The 23,034-nt window shown below is 40.1% G+C and overlaps 1 protein-coding gene across 2 annotated transcripts; it reads right to left on the bottom strand.

Moving 5' to 3' along the window:
- Positions 1 to 1,021: 1,021 nt before the first annotated feature.
- LOC148409512 (liprin-alpha-3-like) lies at positions 1,022 to 23,029 on the bottom strand. Of its 2 annotated transcripts, XM_088439119.1 has the most exons (31): positions 22,817 to 22,995; positions 18,509 to 19,259; positions 14,427 to 14,528; positions 12,954 to 13,118; positions 12,785 to 12,859; positions 12,623 to 12,682; positions 12,337 to 12,465; positions 11,954 to 12,046; positions 10,602 to 10,654; positions 10,283 to 10,511; positions 10,013 to 10,096; positions 9,791 to 9,922; positions 8,701 to 8,763; positions 8,504 to 8,583; positions 8,175 to 8,361; positions 7,897 to 8,087; positions 7,574 to 7,817; positions 7,356 to 7,495; positions 6,415 to 6,563; positions 6,229 to 6,325; positions 6,056 to 6,137; positions 5,777 to 5,977; positions 5,640 to 5,702; positions 4,192 to 4,218; positions 3,917 to 4,092; positions 3,751 to 3,848; positions 3,493 to 3,668; positions 3,327 to 3,395; positions 2,915 to 3,077; positions 2,020 to 2,088; positions 1,022 to 1,936 (listed from the first exon to the last, which is right to left on the bottom strand). In XM_088439119.1, exons 2-30 carry the CDS (start codon positions 18,866 to 18,868, stop codon positions 2,036 to 2,038), a joined length of 3,741 nt encoding a protein of 1,246 aa, XP_088295245.1. In that variant the 5' UTR covers positions 18,869 to 19,259; positions 22,817 to 22,995; the 3' UTR covers positions 1,022 to 1,936; positions 2,020 to 2,035. The 2 variants fall into 2 exon arrangements, with proteins under 2 accessions (XP_088295245.1, XP_088295246.1); XM_088439120.1 differs by lacking the exons at positions 1,022 to 1,936; positions 2,020 to 2,088; positions 2,915 to 3,077; ... (1 more) ...; positions 3,493 to 3,668; positions 3,751 to 3,848 and having other exon boundaries at positions 3,923 to 4,092; positions 4,192 to 4,438; positions 22,817 to 23,029.
- Between the last annotated feature and the right edge of the window lie 5 nt (positions 23,030 to 23,034).

The following is a 23,034-nucleotide window of genomic DNA, read 5'->3' as shown; positions in this document are numbered from 1 at the left end:
GCAACAAACTGCATAATCAATATAATGAGAGCACGCAATGATGATATTTTTTCTTTTGCAATTAACTGAAGAATTGTCAACAAACTTGGCTGAAAGTATATTCAGTAATACGGTTTGTCTCCTGTTTTTATTTTTTACATACTTGTCTACTAAACTGTATTTTAATGTCAGTCATGTCAGTGGTAATTTTTTAGGTTGTACTTTGTGTAGAAGGTTTGAGAACCACGAGTCAAAATTAGTAAAAAAAATAAATAAATAAACATAAGTCCATGTGTTAAAGTGTTAATATGTTCTTGGCCGTTAGATGGTGCTAAAATATTACAAAATCAATTATTTGAACATCTTCCATAGATAATAGTGTTCATTTATGGTTTTGAATTATCCAATGTACAAACCAATAATTTTGTTTTACAACGTATTTAACATTTCATAAGGCATACAAATCTACAAAAGGTTTTGATCGGGTTCCTCAAGATTTTGAGCTCTTTGAGGGTTTTTGGATTTGGTAAAGCCTTTTTCTGGGAAGAAATGGTGACTAGTTGATGACGTTTTATCGTTAAAATGCTTTCATCATGTTACAGTGACCACAGTGTTGTTCCAGAGATTTACCGAAGAGTTTGGAAGACGGTTTTACGACCAATTCTGCCCTCACAGGGATGTATACTAACTTTGTGTCCAATAAAATGTTAAGTGCCACAAATATTTATTTCCTTTTCTGATGACTAAGTATCCTGTCCAGCATGAAATGACTTTGACGCTCGTTAGCATAAGCATGCTAACTGCGGCTCTTTTGCACTTTCCATAACAATCACTACTTAAAATGCCAGTTGCTAATGTAAACTATTGAATTTAAACATAATATAAATATATAGAACATTTGTTCTGAATTATTAAGTTTATGTCATGATGTTCTGGCTGATTAGCATGTTTTTATTTATTTTTTTAAATTGACTTTTTGTTAGCTCAGTGCTAACTGAAGCTTGAAATCAAGATGCCAAAAATATCACTTTCACAAGCGTCATACAGGTTTGTTTTTTAATTACAGCTTTTACAATCATGATCATATTGTTATCATATTTATTCAATTATCATCACTATTCTCCAGTAATATCAAGTTAACCCATAAGACAATTTGTTTTTCCAAAATGTACACATACAGTTAGCATATCTTGACTGTCCATCATTTTAAAACATATTTCTTTTAGTTAAGCTAAAATGAAATCACCATCCATCTTAAAACTAAGTATGAAATGAACATATAGTTTACACGCATACGTACTGTACATACATACAATAGCAATTGTCATTAAAAAATGATTAAAAATAAAATACGCACATTTTACAAAGTTCTTTCACATCGTTGGATGACTGACGTTCACTCTAAAATGGTTGATTTTTGGCATGCATATGAACACAAATGCGTTATCTCTTATTTTCCGCTTTCGACGGGTCATAAAGCACTTAGCTTATTTTTCACTGTCTGTCCTCTTCACAATTCGCCTCTTGCGTCTATTTTATGGCTTCAGAACATGTTATCACCAAAAATTGTCCTGAACTGTGATGTTACTAAGAGCAGGCCATCGTTTATCAAATAATTATCCAATTCACCCTGAAAGAATATGAGCATCGTTCGCAGCGGGAGTGTAATTTTCCCGCGCAAAACTATAAATTCAATGTGTCAGTATTGCCATTGCACACTCATGAACAGAAGTTGAATTCACAATAGGCGTCGGTCACTTTCTACAGAATCAAACAGCATCATGCCACAATAATGGATTGAGAGAGAAAGACAGAGATGATTAAAAAGGCATCCATTCATTATAATATCTTTTAGACCTCATTCACTCAGTCTTTGATTCTTTTTATTTTATTTTTTTTTAGATGTCGGACTTGAATGTCGTTTGTCACTTCCTTAGGTCAGGATGGTGGTAGAGGTCTGAAAAATGATACAGAACATATCACTAGGTATAAGCTTGGCTTTTTTGGTGAAAGAAAGACTATTTATAAAGATACTCTTACCTGATGTGCTTTTGTCTTAGCAGGAATATGTTCTCACTGACGCTGACTCTCCCCTTTGACCCGAGTTCACTAGTGGCGAGACGGTAATTATGTTATCACAATTTGCATTTGTTTTAAATTGGGATGCACCGAAATTTCAGCCACTGAAATTTTGCATGTGAAAATGGCAAAAACAATGCATTTGAAGCCAAAAATAGAAAAAAAATGTTGGCCAAAAATGGCGCAGAAAAAAATATTTACAGCAACACACACACACATACACACACACACACACACACACACACACACACACACACGCATATTTATATATATATATATATATATATATATATATATAATTTTTTTTTTTTAAATAAAATTAGTACATTAAAAATGTATTTTCGGCCAAAAATGTAAAAAAAAAAATAGAACTGAAATATGAAGGAAAAATTATATTGTATAATGTATATCCATCCATCTATTTTCCATAGCTGCTTCTCCTGATTAGAGTCGCTGGCTAGCTGGTGCCTATCCCAGCTGTCTTAGGGCAGGAGGCAGGCCTGAACCGATTGCCAGCCAGCCCAACACGGCTATATATATATATATATATATATATATATATATATATATATATATATATAGATTGAATATTTGAGCTTAAGAAAGGTAAAAAAATGTCTTTGAGGTTGAATGAGTAAAGCACGTATTCAATGACTGAGGTGCTATGAAAAACCTGTCATTGTATGATACAGCACAAGTCTCCAGTGTAAATGCTAGCTGCTAACTATGAGTGCAGTGCACATGGTGCATTCAAATGCCCAACATTTCAAACTCAGACAGAAAAAGAGTGCATAAAGAGTTCCTTAGGGTTCTCTTTTTCAGTGCATCTTAATTTTCAGAAGTTTCCTCCCCTCACCTTCACTCTGGACTTTTCTCAAGGTGACCGAAGGGGTGGAGATCGCAGAGGCACGGAAGTTGGCCGGCAACGTTTCCGAGGAGTCGGAGGTCACGCCGCGAAGGTCTTTCTCGCGGAACATCTTTCTCCACGAGGGTGAGCGTGTGAACGTTTTGGTGCCGTCCTACGGATACACAATGTGGTAATGGCGGTCATTACCCGTTAACAGCCGCCTCCGCCGTACGGGGAGGGTAAATTAAGTGGTGTTTGTTGTGACAATGCGCCAGCGGTGGTACGATGTTATACGCCGTGATTGGGCAATTAGCAGTGATGTCGCACCAAGGGTAAGGGGCCAAGAGCTAATTCGGCACCAAAAAGAAGAAGGGATTGCAAAGCAACACATCATCTCAAGTGAGGATTCTACTGGCGGTACCTCATCTGGCCTCCTCTCTGTTCCCATGGAGATGAGAGCATTATACTCCTTTTCCAAGAGCTGCCTTGCCTGCAAATCAACAAGATTCCATATTATAACTGCTGCTGTCAAGATATTAAATCGGATCAGAGATGAATTCATTCATAAATAAGCAGTCCTTGAGAACCTGCGTGTTCTGATTGGGTATCTGAAGAAGAAGGGCCAAGTCCGTGTAGTCGAAGGTGTCGTCCAAAGCCAGCAGGGCCCCGTGAACCCCGCTTTCTAAAAGGTTGTCTGCAAACTCTTTGAGGCCGATGGACTGCACCCAACACATCACACGCTCGTTGGACCAAACCATGACATCTGAGGAGAAGGGACACGTGGAGAACCTTCAAATTAACATGCTTTATGTATAAAATCGGATTTTCTCAAAAGATGTCACCACCTTGATTCTGATGCTGACTATCCTCTCTCCTCCTCTCCAGCTCCTTCCTATCGTAGTTCAAGCGCTTCAAACACATGATACCGTAATGGAGGCTGACTCTGCGGAAATTCAGAGCGTGCATGTGAAGAACAGACGAAGGAATCTGGAGGCAAAACCAAGAATTCACCTGTGGAAACTGTCCACCATCTTCAGCTGGCCCCTCAACTCTTTCTTGGTGAGATGATCCAGCATACGGGCGTCCACCAGTGACTCCATGAAGTAAGAGCGATACTGGGGTAAGCCCAGACTAGGGAGCCACTCGTTTCCTACCCACTCATGGTTCATATCCCCATAAGCCAGAATCTACAAATTGGAAAAAGTAATAAGGACTGCTATAATACTAATATCTCCAATTTTATACCAACAAACTCAACCCTCAAAACTTTGATCTCTTAAACTCACCTGATCCCAGCTGAACTCTTTCTGCTCCTTGTGGTTGGAGATTGGGAAATAATGAAAAAGAAGAGAGATGGAAAGGTGCACATAGAGGAAAAGTGTGTGTTTGTATAAGTGTGTGTGTTATGATGAAAACCATTTGAGAGGGAAGGCAGAAGAAGGAAAAGTTTTTGTTAGTGAGAATTAGTTGGAAAAAAACTACACCGGCACAGATTTTAAGGGAACAGTAAGGGAAAGGCGTAGCCAAACAGGCCTAATAAAAGACAAAGAAAAAGAAAAAAAACAGGTTATGTTGATGAAACATCAAAAATGAAAAAAAGATATTAACTGAGCACAAACATGGACAAACAACCTCATGTGTTCAGTCAGAAATGTCCCTTTGAAATTCTTGCACAATTAAGTATGCAAGTGAGTTCCTGCTAATGTGACGTAAACATTTTTCAAACTCTTTCAAGTGGACTTGCAATACAGTGAAACTTACTTGCAAATATATGCAAAGATACTTGCAATTATGTTCGAACGTGCATGGGAACATTCAGCGCAACGTTTTGGGGAGTATGTTCAAATGTACTTGCAAAAACATTTGAATGCACTTGGGAATACGTTCGAAAATGCTTGCTGATATGTTTAAACAATACTTGCAAAAATGTTTGGTTGTACTTTACATATTTTCGAGTGTATTTGAGTATATGTTCAAACGTATTTGTGGAAGTGTTTGAACGTGCTTGCGAATACATTCAAATATACTTGCAAATATGTTGGAACATACCCGCAAATATGTCCCAAAGTACATCGAAATAAGATTGAGCATGTTGGGAATGATGTTGCAAATACGTTTGAATGTATTTAGGAATAGGTTGAAACATATTTGGGGATTTTTTCAAACGTGCATGCGAATGCATTTGAATATATTCGTGAACATGTTCAAACATATTTGCGGGAATGTTTGAATGCATTTGGGAATGCATTCAAACGTTTTTGCTAATATATTTGAATATATTCATAATACGTTTGAACGTATTTAGGATTATCTCCAAAACAGCATTTTTTTCCCCCGTAATGCCTGTATGCGCATGTGCAAGTTAATACTATTAATGCATACATGCTAATACTATTAGCTTGCACATGCGCATACCCAATGGCATTCTGGGGAAAAAAAATCAAACAAAAATAATAGTAAAAAACTGTTTATGTGCTTAATGTATAAATGTATTTATATAACGTAGGCCAAATGGTAAAAAAATATAGCATTTTCTTTTTACCTGCAGGTGCAAATCAATTCACCATGACATTATTGAATAAAGCGCTCTGGTTTTAGCATTTAGCCTACAAATACATCCAAACGTATTTGCAAGTACATTCAAACAAGTTTGTGCCTCATAAAATGTTTACATCAGATTTGCAAATCAACACTCCTGCACTTAAAGACATCGTTAAAATAATATCCGTCTTACTGGCTTGGTGGCAGCAGCGAGTGACTCCATCTCAGCGTGCGTCATCCAGATATTACTGGTCGACTGTAAAGAAAAAAATGGAAATAAGTCCTCCCTCTTTTGAAAGCCAATTAATGTTGGGTTTCCAGAGGTCTTACAGAACGTGTGCTTGCTGGCGCCGATGGGCTCGTTAGGGAAACCATTTCCTGGATGGCCAGGCGGAGTTTGAGCCTGTGTAGCGGGTTGCTAATTCCGATTTCTCTCTGGATCTCCGTGTCGGAAAGGTTAGCCATAATGGCGCCGCTTTTCACGTTGGCGCGGCACGCTGCAACGTACCATGCCGGCATTCCTACCCACAACTGCGCGAGGACATGGAGATGTCGGTCAAACAAATGATCCCGTGGCAAAAAAAATGCTTCCTTAAAATCGTGCAGTACCTCGAGCCAAGTAACGACAGTTGGACCGTCCCATGAGGCAAAAGGCAAGCCCTGACGACAGGCCTCCTCAAGTAGGTCGTGCCTGGAAAGGAAGTAAAAAATGGAACGTGAAGCATATTGGGCTAACTTTAGATAATATGATTTGGGGTTTTGGGCGAAAAAAAAAATCTCACTTCTTTTTGCTTCGGCGGTCTTTTTCTACTGTTCCTGTACCGAGCTTCGCCAGTCCCATTGGGTCTGCTGGGCCCAAGTCATCTGACGGTGTAGAGGCTGGATTTTTTTCCAGACGTAATGTTCAGTTGCGGACATCAATGCAAAAGAATATGACAGCCAGGAAGAGTTTGAATGACGATACACACCCAAAGAGGTAGACTCGCGTCCAGGTGCACCGATCCTCCCTTTTTCCTTTTTGCCAAAGAGACGCCCAATGGAGGACTTAATGCTTTTCTTTTTGCTGGCTTTGTGGAGGGAATCCTGGCTCGCGGTGATGGCCCCATCAGCAGATAGACTAAGAAGAAACACACCGGCGGACTGCAATGAGTCACTTGAGAGTTTTAGTCTTTAGAATGGTCTTGGGCTCAACTGTTCTCGACAGCTTTTTAAGGGTCTGAGGCTATTTTTGAAATGAAAGGCAATTGATCTCAACCTCCAAAATTCTTGGCCTTGCATAGGTCTCAACCTCCAAAATTATTGGTCTTAGCCTGGTCTCAACCTCCAAAAGTCTTGGTCTTGCCAAGACCAAAAGCCTTGCTCTCGTCTCTGTCTCAACCTCCAAAATTCTTGGTCTTGCCCAGATCTCAACCTCCAAAGTTCTTGGTCTTCATCTGGTCTCAACCTTCATAATTTTTGATCTTGCCAAGACCAAAAGACTTGCTCTTATCTCTGTCTCAACCTCCAAAAAGTCTTGGTCTTGCCTCAGTCTCAACCTCCAAAAGTCTTGATCTTGTCTCGGTCTCGCCCTCAAAAAGCCTTGGTACTCTTTCACCCTCTGAAAGTCTTCGTCTCATCTTACCCTCCAAAGACCTTGGTTTTGTCTGTACCTTAAAGTCTTGGTCTTGCCTCAGTCTTGTCCTCAAAATCTTGGTCTTTTTGTCATCTTTCAAAAATCTTAGTCTTGACTATGTTTTGTCTTTCAAAAGTCTGTCTTGTCGCGGTCTCTACCTCTAAAAGCTTTGGTCCTGTCTCGGGCTCTATGTCAAAGCCTTGGTTTTGTCTCAGTCTTCATACTCTCTGGTCTTGAGAACATCTTCTCAGTTGGTGTGGTCTTGACTACAACGCTCTTGCAGTCCAATTTTCCTACCTGCGAAATTCCCTGTGATCATCGAGTCCTGCTCCAGGGTGAGTGTGTGTCATCCGGTCCAGTCGCAGAGCTCGAGGGACGGCGGGAGGGTTAGAATCGATCAAGGCTAGCGCTCGGCATTCTTCGCCGTCTTTGCTGTTCTGCATTGGGAAGAGAGAACCAAAGTTGATTTGCCAATGAATTTTGTTTGTAAAAATGTGCTCGCGCAAACTCCGTACCTGTCTTTCAGTTTCCCTAGCGGGAGAATGTGGCAGGCGGGGAGTGGAGTGACCAGAACTAGGGGGTGAGGGAGATGCCAAAGTAGATGAGGTGATGGAGGGGGTCATGTATCCCCGACCAACACTGTCCCGTCCTCCGAGTGACGAGGGCGGAATTGGGGGCGCGTCTAGGGCCACGCTGCTGACCCGACTCTCAATTTCCTCCGCCCTCAACTCTGTGCTCTCCTTTTCCTCCTGGATGAGCCTGAAGGACAATCAGAAAGAACAATTATAATATGTTCACAAATAACACATTCCCCTTAAGAGCAATTAAATCTGCCTACTTAATCTCCTTGTTGATGGCCTCTAATTGCTCCTGTAACATGATGGCTAAAGTCTGTACGTCGGTTTGCCCGCTCGGTGATAGCAGCTCTGACCCAAACAGAGTCTCCCGATCATCTTCATCGTCCGAACAGACTCCCTCCACGCCCTCAAACCCAGGGCCCATCATAGTGCCGGCATCCCAATCACCATACTGGAAAGAGGGATTGAAGGGAGATATGAAGTGAGTAAAAAGAACCGGCGTCAAGAAGATAACATCATCTCAACATGAGACGACCACCTTGTTGCAGTCGTCCCTGGCTTGCCCCCAGTGGCCGCGGTGAGTCCGCCTGACAACCACCCCGCCAGCGGAGCTGCTGTAGCCGGCAGGGAGGGAGCCCCCACCTTGGGGGTACCTCAATTCTGAGGCGCTCCCTGGAAGAGATCTTCGAAACAAGGTGGATGGAAGTGAGCTCACACTGCCCGCCCTACAGTGAGAGCCAGAATTCTCGTTATTCCATCCGACTCATAAACGACAACGCTTCGAGCCGCTCAGGCGATATTTTGTTTATCTCGTAGTGACTGAGCGTTATATAAATCAACACTTTTTTATGGTTCATTATGACAAACCTGGAATAAGATGAGCCAGGCCTGCCCCTTAGCTGGTCCAGCTCCAGTTGGATCCGTTCCAACTCAGCAAGAAGCTGCTCCTGGAATACAGAGGAGAATGTAGTAGATATCACCTTGTAGATTCATGTTTTTCTCTGCGAGAATGTTGAACGTCTGGTTAGAATTAGGAAAACACCACCAACATGACAGCTGAATACCTTATTAGCAAGAAGGTCATCCTGGATTTTCTTCATATTAGCCAGTTCCTCGGAGAGAGCATTCTAGGAAATAAGGAATGAAATGCATATTTTATACTCCTTTGGTACGCATATGCAAAATCGTATTATTCCTCATATTTTTAAAATGCATCTCTTTCCACATAAATCATCCAATTCATATTATTCAGATTGAAACATATTCCAAAAATCCACTGCATGGCAGCTAGTATCTTTCTCATTCTGAATATTCAAGTTTTTTTTTTTAAATATTAAAGTGTTCATGTCAAAATTCCCCATTCATTTCCAATGAGAGTTTTCCTGTTCCTACACATTTACATCATCCCTATTTCACCTTTAATTCATTCAACTCATTCAATTCATATTTAAGAACCATTCCATTCTCATTGCCCCAAAAAGTCATATTTTGCACAAATTCAACATTTTTTAAAGTAAAAGTCCCACTCAACCTCCCTAAATATTCACATCACTCCCATGATAATTTCCAAATGTTGAGCTCATTCATATCACCTGGAAATCCTTTTAAACATGCCAAAAACTCGTTCCCTCATTTTACGTAGTAAATGAGGACTTGAAAACCCCGACGATAAGTAAATTCCACTCAGCCTGTCTTTTGTCTGTCATTTCCTCATGCGTCCGCTCACACCCTTCTCCCCTCACCCACATGTACGTCTTTGCACAGCTCTTTCACTCACAGCCACAAACACGCCACCCGTAAGAGTCGTGAAGAGTTTTTGCCTAAAACGGCCATTGATAATGCCATGACTCGCCGACGTCAAATGACGAGAAGTGGTTTAGTTTGAAGCAAAAGTGCCTTAATTTCCGGCTGAACAAGATCGAGCATTAACAGGGCGTTAAACAGCTTCAGACTCAACAGTGACGAAATGCTATTTCAGCATATCGGGTAGGCGCTGCTGTAAAGTGATGGTCTTTAGAAAACAAAACACAAAGCATTGAAGCCATGGAAATTTAAACGCAGGAACAACGTACTTCCAATGCACAAATTTAACTTTTTTTTCCAGCAAGCTATTTCTCCAGAAATTGCAAAGGTCTGTTCCGTTTTTGAGTCTACCTTTTCTTCCAATGCTGCCATTCTCTCTTTAAGATGAAGCTGAAGCCTCTCGTTGGACTCAGACAGGAGTTTGTCTACGGTATCCGAGAGTCGCTTGTTGTGTTCGTCGTTCATTTTTTCCCTCTGTCTCGCCTAATCGGACCAAACAGAAATCGCTCGTTACTGGACTGGATTTTGTTTTTCTTTTAAGGTCTTATATTTCAGAAGCGACGTGATATGTACTCTCTGTAGCTCTTGGTTCTTCTCTTCGAGTTGAGCTTCCATTTGCCGTAGCCGCTCCTCAAAGTTACCGTGGCGCTCTTCCGCCTAAAAGAAAACTTCAGTCAGAAAAAAAACGTCTGTTCCCTGAGGGAGAGACAAAAATCTATTTTCAAAGGAAGAAAATCATCACTTTCGATGCTATAACGCCAGTGACAAGACATTTTTTTTCTGCAACGGTTTGATCGACTGACAAAAGCTATGAGAAAATATCCAAGAGCCGTTTAAAAGTACCTTGTTGAGAGCGGCGACCCTTTGCGCGAGCTGCGCTTCGATCTCGGGAAGCGTTTCGGCCCTTTGCAGAGTTTGCTGGAGCTTCTGCTTGGCTTCGTCCAGACGCTCCTGCAGCTGTCGGTTTTTCTCTTCGCTCTGCCTATGGAGGGACTCCTTGCTGGCCAGCTCGTTTTCCAGCTTGTCCTTGATATCATGGAGGGAAGTGGCCTCCCTTTGGGCGCTTAGGTACCTGCATACCGTACCAGAAGATTGCGCAATTACCTTACCTGGAAGTAGCGTTTTCAAACAAGTTCAAGTTGCCTATGAAAGCAACGATCACCTGCGTTCGAGTGTTGTAATCCTTTCCTCCATGTCCTCCCTTTGGCAAAGGGCCTGAAAAAAGAAACGTATCAAAAATATGCTTGTATGCAACATTCTTGGATATGCGGTACGAGTGAAATGTTTGGAAACACCTTCAAACATGTTGGGAAATTAAACGAGTCATTCCAGTTGTATCTCATCGTCCGCATCATACATACATACATACAGATTGCGGGCATACAAAGATGTACAAAGCTGAATATTTTTTTAGACATTTTTCCTTTTCTTAAGATTGAAAAGATTTGTCATATGTATAGATGTACCACACAATGAAATTCTTATTCTGTTTCACTTCCCCCAGCAGCAGACTCCATCCATAATCGAGCAGTAAATAAATAGCAATAAACAACAAACAGAAACAATGGTGCTAATAATGTAATACAGAATATTATGTAGTGCAAAATTTAAGTGCAATATTTTGCTTATGCATGCAGTAGGAGGCAGATTAGTTCATGAGGATGGCTTTGTGGGAGACATTCAATTCCAGGTAGTTAATTATGTATTTTTCAATTAGTATTTTTTGGTCCTGTGTTGGGCTAAAAGGGCTAAAAATGGCTGGGGCTAAACCATTGAAGTGCTAAATTAAGTAAGGTTAATTGATTTAGGTAATCGATCACTTTGGTGCAGAAGTACTCAATTGGTTGATTAAAGTAATTGATTTCTGAAGTACTGTAGTACCTAAAGTAATCATCTATTCTGTAAACTAATGTCATCGATTACGGTAATTTCGTACTTTTAATACCTAAGTCCCCGGATGAGCGGTAAATAATGGATGGATGCTACATAAAGTAATATAGTAGTTTAGTACCAAAAGTAATTAATTTCTACACTAATTACTCTAACTCATTGAATACTTTGGTACTTATTACTTAAAGTAAATACTTTAGTCCCAAAACTAATCAATTACTTTAATACCTAACTTTTAAGTAATATAGTACCTAATAGCAAATTTACAATTAAATTACTTGAAGTAATCTATCCATAGCACTTAATGACTTTGTTACTTTAATAATTAATTTACTTGTAGTACCAGCCATTTTTTGAACCTCCTTTAACCAAACACTTGAAAAATACATATACTGTGATTCTCTACGATCTACAATTGAATGCTGGGAATCTTAAATGCAAAAATATGTTTCAGGGATTTAATGAGGTGAATAAAATGTCTCTTTTAAGGGACTGATATGACTCTGAAAATAATCTTCTCAATGACATGCTGTCCGGCCGTTATGTTCAGATCTACACCAGGAACCCCCGGCGTGAAAGGAGCTTAGGGTTTTGGCCGGCAAAGCCCAAACTGGCCCAACAGACCTCTTTCACTTCTCGTTGGAGCTTCTGATTGGCCTCCTCCGACTTTGTCACCTCCCTCCTGGCGGCCGCAAGCTGTTCCTCGATTTCGCCAACCTGACCAGACGCCGCAAACGGGCACAGGACGACAACCGAGGTGAGTCACCGTTCACTCCCACAGCAGTGGATGTAAATAAATAGAGACGGTGAGTCATTACAAATAGCCGCGATTAAGGCTCAAAACGCTGATTTGAGCAGTCACCCAAAGATGATCGTTCCAAAGGCGTATTGGAGTCATCTAGACTTTTGGCATTCGCCAAATTTGTGACCCCGACGAAACCGCCGTAGGCAAAAAGTCCCATGTGGGGTTAAAAAAAAAACCCCAAAAGGAAAACGCACCCACTCACCTGCCGGCACATTAGTGCCAGTCTCTCTCTTAGCTGAGACAATTCAGCTCTCTGACGCTCAATTTCGACTTCCCGCTGCCTTTCCAGCTCGCTGTCCTCCAAGCCTGAAGCGGGACCATTTGGTAGTCGCTGAGGTGGCGACAAAAAAAAAAAAAAAGTGAGGACGGTTGCAAAAATGCAAGATTTGATAAGAGGTAGAAATCATCTACTTTTCTACTCGACCTCTGGTCGCTAACACGTATACAAAAACAAAACTGGAACCAACATTCATAAAACCCTCCCTTACATCTTTCCCGCCGTCCACCCCTTGTTGACGTCTTTTAATTTGGTCTCTTAAAGAGATTACCTAGAAAGGAGGACACAAAGCAGGCCAACGGGGAAATACTAATCAACATCAGCTTGTCAACCGAGGAGCGTATATTAGGGAGCTATATTGATGGGAATTTACCTCTTGAGAAGACGCTGCTAGTTGATCCTCCAACATGGACACCCTCTCGAGGGCCACTCGGAGACGCTCTCGAACCTGCGGGAGAGGACGGGCTTAGCGCCGACCTGCTCGGCGGTTTGATTTTCGCTCAGTGAGGTGAACGAACAGTAAAGAGGAACGTTAAGGCCACCTTTTCATCCAGAGCCTTGTGGTGCTCAAAGAGAGACTTGAGGGCCTTGAGGACTTCCACCTCACTGGAGACCCCCGCCGGGGACTGGGCTTGCCTCTTGACCACCGTCATTCTTAGGCTGCGCTCGTGACGGGACACCAGGCATTCCAGGTGCTCCAGCAACAACTGTCGGTTGTGTGGAGAGGGGAAAAAGACGTACGCGTGAAGTATGGAGGAGAAAAATGATGAAAAGGAGCAAATTGATTAAGCGCATGGGGTGAGGGAAATAACACGGTTAACATGCTAATACAATGCAAAAACAGTATATATATATTTTTTTTTAATTAACTCAATTCATGGGATGTTAATAGTCAAATTTGCATCATAACATTTTAGGGTCAAATGAACCATTTATTGCAAGAATGATAATCGAATTCTTGTTTTTTTTTTGTTTGGTCGTAGTTTGTGCGTCCAATTTTCTGAAAGTAATTCAAATGTTGGGTATATTAGTCTGTCATTTAGATATTGGGCTATGTCAATAAAACGTGCTCGTTGACCGGCCACACTCCCAAAACTGCTGGGTCAAAAATCACCCAATTTACTTGCGTCTGTTTGTGTTAAACTTTCGGGTCAAATTCTTGGAGAAGCAAAATTGTGTCAAATTAACTTATTATTGACTTATTGAGTTATCGGGTTATGTGCATATTTGAAGAACTTAAACCACATAGGTTGTGTTGTTCTTGATTTAAAAAAAAAAAAAAACAATTGGGAAAATTCAGTCAAATTATTTATTTATTTAGTTTTAAACAAGCAGTTTCATGGGTGAATCCCAACCAACAATTTTTAGTTATAAATGACCTGTGGTGTCCCTCTTTGACCCAGTAGCTGATTTCAAATAAAGCCAAATTGGGTTGTTCATAGAGTGGGTCCAATTTTGAACCAGCAATTTTATGGGTTCATCACAAGGCTATTCATACATACATGATACTTGACTTTTGGGTTATTCATTTAACCCAAAAGGTTGTCTTTTTTTTCCAATTTTTCCCCTTTTGACCCAGTAATTAGTTTTAAATTAACACAATTTTGTTGTTGTTTTTTTGTTTTGTTTTTTAGTGTGTTCAATTTTTCACCACATTTTTGTTTGTTTTGTTTTGACCCAGTCTTCAACATACACACATGGTAGACACTTGACTTTTAATTCATTCATTTGACCCAATATGTTGACCCAAATGAATAACCCAATATTTTGTTCAAATTGGACCATGCTTCTTTCACACCAAGTTATTGGTTTCAACTGATCATCATACATACATGGTACATACTCCACATTCTGGGTTATTTATGTGACCCAAAATGTTGGCTCAAATGGATAACCCAATTTTCAATTTGAATTTTGCCCCTTTTTGACCCAGTAATTGATTTCAAATGAGCCCAATATGTTTTATGTTTTTGACTCAACTGGAACATTGGCAAAATGGCTGCTAAACATCTTACTCGGGTGTTGTTTCTCTCCGCCTTGAGCTCGGCAATCTCCTCCTCCCTCTCCAGAAGCTGCTCCCGGCAAACGTTGAGCTCTTTCGTCAACACGGCAAACTCCTGCACAACACAAGAGATGCGTTCAGGGGCCGACTAAACAAACCATCTAAACGGTGAGTCCTTTACAGCTTGGATGTGTGTTTTAGGGGATGAAAACAACCCAGGGCAAACGGAAGAATATCGTTCATCATGCGGGTAGATATCCACAGTCGAATACAAAGCCCAGCTGCGTCCGGGAACTACATTATAATCATGCAAAAATCACTGACACACTTTCCACCATTTGCCTTCTGAACACATGGATGCATTACATCACGCAGTTACACAATGGCCCTACGCTGGAATGCACGAGACCCCCCCCCAATATAAACCCGACAAACCCAGTGTCGATTTGTCATTTGACGACACCACTGAGGATACATTTGCAGCTTTCAAACAGTGCAATGTGTCTCATCATGCACAACAACCATGTGCATCAGAACCCTCCATACCGTGTGTTTAAGTCATTCAATGCCGAAAACGTATTTTTACTTTTTTTTTTTTTTTTTTTTTTTTAAGTTAAGACATTCAAGCCCAGGTATCTATGTTTGGAAAGCATTTGGCTAAACAAGTGTCTAAAAACGGTGTCTAAAAAAGTAGTGATCGATTATGCTAGTAAGCTAAAGCCTAAACCTAAAACTGACTTTTTTTTGTTTTTGTTTTATTGCCTACTTTATTATTTGCTCGATGATGGAATTGTAGTCTGCTCGGGAAGTGAACAGAATAAGAATTTTATTGTGTGGTGTTACTATGCATATGACAAAAAACTTGAAAAAAAAATCTTTAAGTATTCAATAACTTTAGTCTTTTCTTTTACGATCTAAAGTAAATAATTCCTCTTAGTACTTTAATACCTATTGTAATTGATTTTTTTATTTAATTCTTAATTACCTTAAGTAATCAATTCTTTTAGCACCTTATGTCAACCATTATTAGTACTTTTGTATCTAAAATTATCAATGCGTTTAAAATAATCAAGTACTTCAATACCTTGAGTCATCAATTACTGTAGTACTTTTTGTCTAAAGAAATCTATTACTTTAGTACCTTAAGTCATCAATTACTTAAGTCTTTTCTTTTACCATCTAAAATAATCGATTACATCTGTACCATCCGTAAGTAATCAAGTACTTAAGCACTTTATTACCTAATGTATTTGATTTGTAATTGGATTGCCTAAGGTAATCAATGTACCGTAGTACTGGATTACCTAAAGTAATGGATTCATTTAATACTTTATTACCTAAAGTATGGGATTATTTTATTACTTTATAGCCTAAAATAATGGATTATTTTAGTATTTAATTAATTTAGTACCATCCATTTTCAGAACTTCCTTTTGCCAAAACATTTAAAAAATATATATACAGTAAGTACAAGGCTACTGGTCACTCTCAAAAAAATGTCTTTGGGAGTGAATGAGTTCAAAAAAAAAATCCAAGACCGCATTATGTGCGATGCGTAACGTTTTTAGTTAGCGCTTGCAAAGATGGACAGAAGCGATGGCTCAATGAGAGAAGCGCAAAGAAGCCAAAGCGAGGTGGCCGCAGATGGCGACTCAGTGGGTCCCTGGGACTGATGGGATTCTTTCTGCTTTGGATGACGCTCGGCTTCTCAGTCGGCCATCCTTGTTCTTTTTTGTCTTTTTTCCATTGCACGCTATCTTTCTCATACGTGAACGCAATCGTAATCCGCTGCTTCGTTTGTGATAAATAGCAAACGGTGACAAAGTCACAATTGGGGCTTGTAGTACTTTTCTAAGTATCCATCTGAAAGAATAGTGGTATTGAATGTTTCTCGTATTAAGTGAGAGTCTGAACAATTTTGAAATATTTGATGATCAAAAAAAGTTTATTGATTAGTTTGATAATTAATTTGTTAATTGATTTTTCAAAAGTATTATTTGCCTCAATATTATTTTGATTTAATGATTTTTTTCCCAGCAATTCTTTTTTTTTTGTACTAAAAAAGAAATGTATATATAACTGTTTTGGTCATAAGGAAGGTTAATGCCAAGATAGAGGAAGATGAATTAATTAATTAATCTCACTAATTAATGAGACATTTTATGCAGCTACTTCAATTTGTGTTTTCAATGTACTAAACACTCTGGCCTCTATTTTTAATTTTCATTTTGGTGCCAGTGACTGTGTGTGGTTAACTGTTTTTTGTACATGCTCCTGGTGCACTTGACAAATTGGTGACAGAAAGTAGATTAAAACTAGTCAGATTTGAACAACTTTACATTTGCTGATCAAAAACTGTTATTGATTGGATTGATAACTGATAAAATGTTGATTAGGATTTTCCAAACAGTCTAATTTTTTTCCAAGCTCCTCCTCCTCATGAGTTTTTTAACTCAAGCAATAAATTCTTTGTTATTAAAATTCTAAATATATTTAGTTTACATAACAATTTTGTCATAGGCTTTTGCTCAAATAAAAGCAGATGAACCATGAATAAATATGAACCATATTAATATATAGTTTTTAATGTACTAAACACTCTATCAGCTCTATCTTTAAATTATTGGTAGTTTACTGTTGTTGATTTTTGACACGCTCCTGAAGCACCTGACAATTTGGTGACAGGAAGTAGACTAAGTAGCCCTGCTCGCATCAAATGTAAATTGTGGTGCCGCTGCTCTTTGACGTCCACAGCCGTCAATGGCAGTCAATGAGCTCATTAAAAACAACATCCACGGGCCTCTCTATGAAGCCATCTTGCGCTCACGAGCTTTTCCTCTGCGGACCCTGGCAGGATTCTCAACATTCCAGCTGAGAAGCAAACATGCCTGCAAACACCTCACACACACACACACACACACACAGTCAGAAGTGAGGATTGATCCCTCAGGAAAAACTGTTCATCATAGCTGGAGGAGAAAATCCTCAAAGAACACTCATTATTAATCAGCAAATCCTCCCAGTCTACCAAGGAGGATTCCTAGACTATCAAGTATTCATTCAAATTGGGCTTCCAGCGTTTAGCAAATATCTGCCGGCTTTATTTATCAGTAGCGCCTGATTACACAACAAGTCGAAATGAGGATGCAAACACGACCTGCTTTAATGGGTGCAGGAGGAGGATTTTAGCGTTCGCTTAGCGTGCTGCTTGAACTGTCGCTGCAAAGGCTTACTGTCTCATGAGCTCACTTCACAGCCAAGTACTCGTACGGCTCCCGGCTGTGATAGGACGCGGCGGTGACAATTACCTCACGGGAGGCGGAATTACTTTCAGCTTCCACGCAGAAAGCCAGCATTTTGGATTTTTAATGATTTTCGATTTTGTCATGAAATTGTCTTCGTTTGTATTTCAAGAAAAAAATGGAGAAAAAAATATTTGTCAGGCCCTTTTCATTTTGTACTACATAATTTTGCTATATCGAAACATACTGATGACTCATCTAAGTTATAATACCAAAACAAAAATGAGTGAGTTATTTGTTAAATATACTTTCATGGACACATGTTTAATTTTATGATATGATGCGTTGTTTATAATGAAGTTACGTGGATAAGACATACATACTTTAATAATACCTTAACTGTAAAATTGTACTTATGCAATCAAATGAATTAATATACCAATAAAAATCTAAAAAAAAAAGATTTATCAATAAAATAAACAGTAGAGTACACACAAAACTCTTATAAAATTAAGTTCAGAAAAAAAAATGATCAGCTGGAATAGTTGCTGAATATACAGTCCTCTCTCTCTCTCTCTCTCTCTGTCTGTCTGTCTGTCTGTCTGTCTGTCTGTCTGTCTGTCTGTGTCTGTCTGTCTGTCTGTCTGTCTCTCTCTCTCTCTCATACAAGGGTAAAGGCTGGCAAAGTCCCTATAACACAAGCACTGGCTCGGTTCATGTTCCAAATAATTGTATCTCAATTTGAAAAGAAAATTACTAATCATGTTTTGGCATTATAAATAGATAAGCAAGATCCCTGTTAAAATTTCACATACCTCAGCAAGTGGTACCTAAAGTAGAAAATGTGGCGTACCTGCGGCAGGGCGATGGAGAGCTGCCTTTGAAGCGACTCCTTCTCATGGCTGAGTTCTCGTAGGCGTAACTGCGCCGTCCCCAGGCTCTCCTGTGTCTCCCTCAGGTTCTCCAGGAGCCGCTCCCTCTCCGTCAACATGTTGACCATCAGAGACTCCAGGTTACCCGTGCTGCCTCCTTCGTCTCCCCCCCCTCGGGGATCCCTCCCGCTAAAGCCCCCACCACCTCCTCCTCCCCCCCCTCCGGCTCCCATGGCACCGCCCGGGCCTCCCACCCCGGTACCGGCAGGGGAGGAGGAGCCCCCGGCCGCGCTGCCTCGCCCATCCTCAGAAATGGTGGGCATCACCTCGCACATCATCATGAGACCGGTGAGTGTGTGTCAGCAACTCCAAAAAAAAAAAGTCTTTAGATTTTTAAGAGTTTGTACACACAATTATAATATGATGGCGTAAAACTTCACATTTCTGGAGACAAATAATCCCTTCGGTGAGCATATTTTCCTGTTATTTTTTTTCCTCCTCAGGCCTCACACCTGCATTTCTCCCAATCTCCTTCCATCAAAAAGTTCCAATCTGCATGGTGAGTGATCCGAATGCTTATGAGCTGGGAGACGGGGAAGCCAGTCCGTGGGTGGCTGGGATGGGCGGAGGGCGGGTATGCGGGGAGTCTGTGGAAAAAGATTGGGCGAGAGGAGATGATGTGCTCCTTGAATGGGTCCACAAGGTAGCACTTCTCACACAAGAGTGCAATAGCTGCAAAATAAAGAACATGCACCATGTCAGACATTGCATGTGGGATTTACAACATGCTGCAGTGATAATATGCTAATTTAGTTTAATTTAGCCATTTTTGATCCAAATTCAGCTGCACCTGAACTAAGTCCAAGACGAGAACATCTGTCCTCAAAAATTGGAAACACCCTCTTTTTAGGTGTTTTTTTTTATTATTTAAAATGTTAAGTATGTAAGTTCAAATGTTATGTATTATGTATCTTCACAATACAGTACTTAAAACCCTTCCATTGGATCTAATTAAAAAGAAGTACCTAATGCCGTGTCCATTATGTCAACCGTCTTCCACTTTGTGCTAAGCTAAGCTAACTGCAAACCTCATACCGTATATTAGCTGTGGCCAGACATTAGAATGCTATTGATCTTCCCGTTTTCCTCTTGACAAGAAAAGAAAAATCTGACGTAAGGCCTTTCGAAAATGCGATCTCACTCCACTTATATTCATTTAATCAGCGTTGCTGTTGTGACTTACAGTACTGCGTCTCGCTCCGATCTTGAATTTGCTCTCTCGCTGATTACAGCCTCCGTGTCACCCGTGCGAACCCTCGGCCAAAAATGCATTTGATCGCACATTAATGGAGTGCACTGTGTAATTCTTTCCTCCTTTAATATTAACTGTCTCATCCGCAAGACCATTATACTTCGGGCCTGATCGATTATGGCCCTTCAAGCATCGTTCAAAAATAATCTGCCGAATATTTGAGGAAACAAATGTTCATTTACTCACTATATTTTTTCAAAAGAATCTGCCAGTTAATGGGTCATTTGTATTATTTCTTCCAAGAAAATCATCAATATCGGTCAGGCCCGAGTTATACTTATTCAGCATCATATGCCTGCGAAAAAAACAAAACAGGTTTTATGCACATATATATATATATATATATATTCTATACCGCTTATTGAAAAGGTGTTCAAATCATGGCTTGGGGTCCATTTGCGGCCCTCAGTCCATTTTTAGGTTGCTCACGACCTAAAAATGAAATTTGCTACTCATAAGTTTATTGAATGTACTGTAGAGCCTTTATAAACATGCAAAGATACAAATTAATTACTCACAAATAAAGTAGTGAAGCATTTTTCTTCATTAATGCTGTACAGACTAAAGATCGTGTATTTTTACAAGCAAAATAATTCCCTTCCACTTTCAGCTCAGTCAAGGTCCAAAATGTGAAAAACTATCACACGAATGATTCCAACGTAGCTGCTTAAAAACGGTGCTCTCGCGACATATCCGTGTTTTGGTTCTGAATACAGGGATGGGATCGGGGGAGGCGGTTGCAGGATCTTTTAAAACCCAAATATCTTGTAAATCTTGTAAAGTGTTTGCCTCATTGACAGATATTTAGGTAGCGTTTTCTTTTTTTATCAAAATCCTGTAATTTACAGCATTAACAATGTTCAAAGGATTCATTTTTGCTGTGCTTGATAAATTAAAGTGAAAAAATATCTTTTGTGTGTGTTGTTTGCACACCTACGGTATGTCATATCCTCACTTAGATGACTTTTGGTCAAAGGACATCCGAGTACCAAAACTGTTTATTTGCTAGCTACTGTTGCATCTTTGAAGTAGCTTTTCTAGCTAATCTCTTGCTATTTGGCTAGCTAGCAGCACTTGACGTCTTCATTGTTTGTCCCAGTTAATAAACTCTAATGATGGATGCAAAACAGAGTACCTGCTACCCAGAGAAAACAGAATCTCCAATATAAGAAACGACATGGTATTTTTTTTCTTTTCCATATCATTTTGGGATGTAATGTCCCAGCACGAGAAAATAGTTCTCAAAATTAGCCATTTAAAAAAAATGTTGTTTCCCAGCCTTTATTGAGCCAAGGCACATATTTTGCATTAGAAAAATGTTAGTTCTTCACTAAACCAAAAGATCACAGAAAAGTAGTCATGTATGCACCTTCTGACGTATACTGTACATGTATCTAACTGTCCTGCCTGCCACTATTACATCGCTGATTCGCTATATAAATTTGGGTCATACATAGCGTTAGCCAGGTGGAGTAGAACTTGTATGTTACCAAGCTGCAAAATCAATTGTACATGGATGGGTGGAATGAAATATGTTAAATACTTCTCAAGAACAGCATTAATGTCTCAGGGTCAATAGCACCTGAAGGTGCATGGAAAGTGATTTTGATTGGAAATCCATATGCAAAGTGACAAAGGCAATACTTAATGTAAACTTGTGTGTTAAGTTTTTCTGGAATAGTAATGACATCCAGGGTCAATTTGACCCGTGCGTGTGTGTGTGTGTGTGTGTGTGTGTGTGTGTGTGTGTGTAATCCCAATAACTAAAAAATGTTGCGATTCTCTTTTCTTCCGCCCTCAGAAACAGCAATGCTGTAATATTATTGGGTCATTTTGACCCAGATTTGATTATTCATCAGAAATGTGAAAAAAAAACGCATTCTAATAAAAATGCATACAGATTATATTTTAATAGACGGAAGTGGTTATGGAAAATTACTCAACCTTCACTTTAACTTTCAAATGGGTCAGTTTGACCCAGAAACATAACAAGAAAGCCACCTATTTTTTTCAAGCATGATACTCCGTTTCAAGTTAGGAAGTTAGTTAGTGCAGTAGACTATTACGGTAGTTAGGGTTGTATACTGTAATGTTAGGGGGCAATATTCAAGACAGCAGAGTTGGGGGTGCTAAGTTAACATTGGATTTGGGGAGAGGAAGGTTCTTAAAGCCTCTAAGATGATCAAAAAAGTATAGCAGCAATTAGACACAACGTAAAATTCCTATAACTAGTACCGAACCCCATTCCGTCCACTTGGAATGCTATTAAACAACACCCCCCCTCTCCCACTCCACCCCCGCTCCCTCCACCCGTGGGTGAAGAAACGCATCATTGGAATCGATAAGTGACTGTCGGCAGCTGCTTTACAGGGATGAAAACACCCGGAACCGAACCAAACACGCCTTGAACAAACAAAACAAAAAAAACAAAAAAACAAAAAAACACTGGAATTCACCATCACGCACACATGCACTAATGGAAAAAAAATGACGAGATGGCAGGTCGACGATGATCTCCATCGCCGGCTGGAGGAATCAGCCCTCGAATGCATTCTTCTAGTAAAACATTCAACGTTTGTGGGGGGGTTTAAACGCGACACGATAAAAGCATGCATGCATACATGTCGTGCATCCAGCGGAGAGCACGTCACGAGGTGGCCCAAAAAATATGCATAAAAATAATTTCAATATATTTACTTTCGTTTTAAGGCCCCGATCTCCTTTCTTAACGAATCCATGCCTTTAAACGCTGCAAGCTGACAATCAGGATCCACTCCGATCACAATTGCTGTATTAGGTGGTTAGCATTTAAGTAGCTTTTTTTTTATCGGTAAATAAAGCATGCACACAGCACACCTGTCAGTGCTTTGGTGACAGCACACACACACGCGCGCGCACGCTACGTATAGTCTTCCTGCCTTTGCATTTTTAGCATGCATCCATTGTTTTGTCTCTCGCTGCAAAGTTGCATCCTTACCATAGCCGTCGTGGTCAGTGTCAATATCGTTTAAATAGTCCTCGGGTCCATTTTTGCGTGGGTCGGCACCCCTCATCCGGATCCGAGAAAAGCCCCACTCTTCTTAATGTGTGTGTGTGTGTGTGTGTGTGTGTGTGTGTGTATCCCCCCCTCCCTCGCGCGTTTTTTTCCACATGTAAACGACGACGAGGAAGAGGAGCAAGGAGGGAGGGAGGGTG

The sequence above is a fragment of the Hippichthys cyanospilos genome, chromosome 17, assembly GCF_059441005.1.
Source record: "Hippichthys cyanospilos isolate Australia breed blue-spotted pipefish chromosome 17, RoL_Hcya_1.0, whole genome shotgun sequence".
In the NCBI taxonomy this organism is placed as follows: Eukaryota; Metazoa; Chordata; class Actinopteri; order Syngnathiformes; family Syngnathidae; genus Hippichthys; species Hippichthys cyanospilos.
The sequence above is the reverse complement of the archived record's forward strand: the minus strand, read 5'-3'. Positions and strand labels throughout refer to the sequence as shown.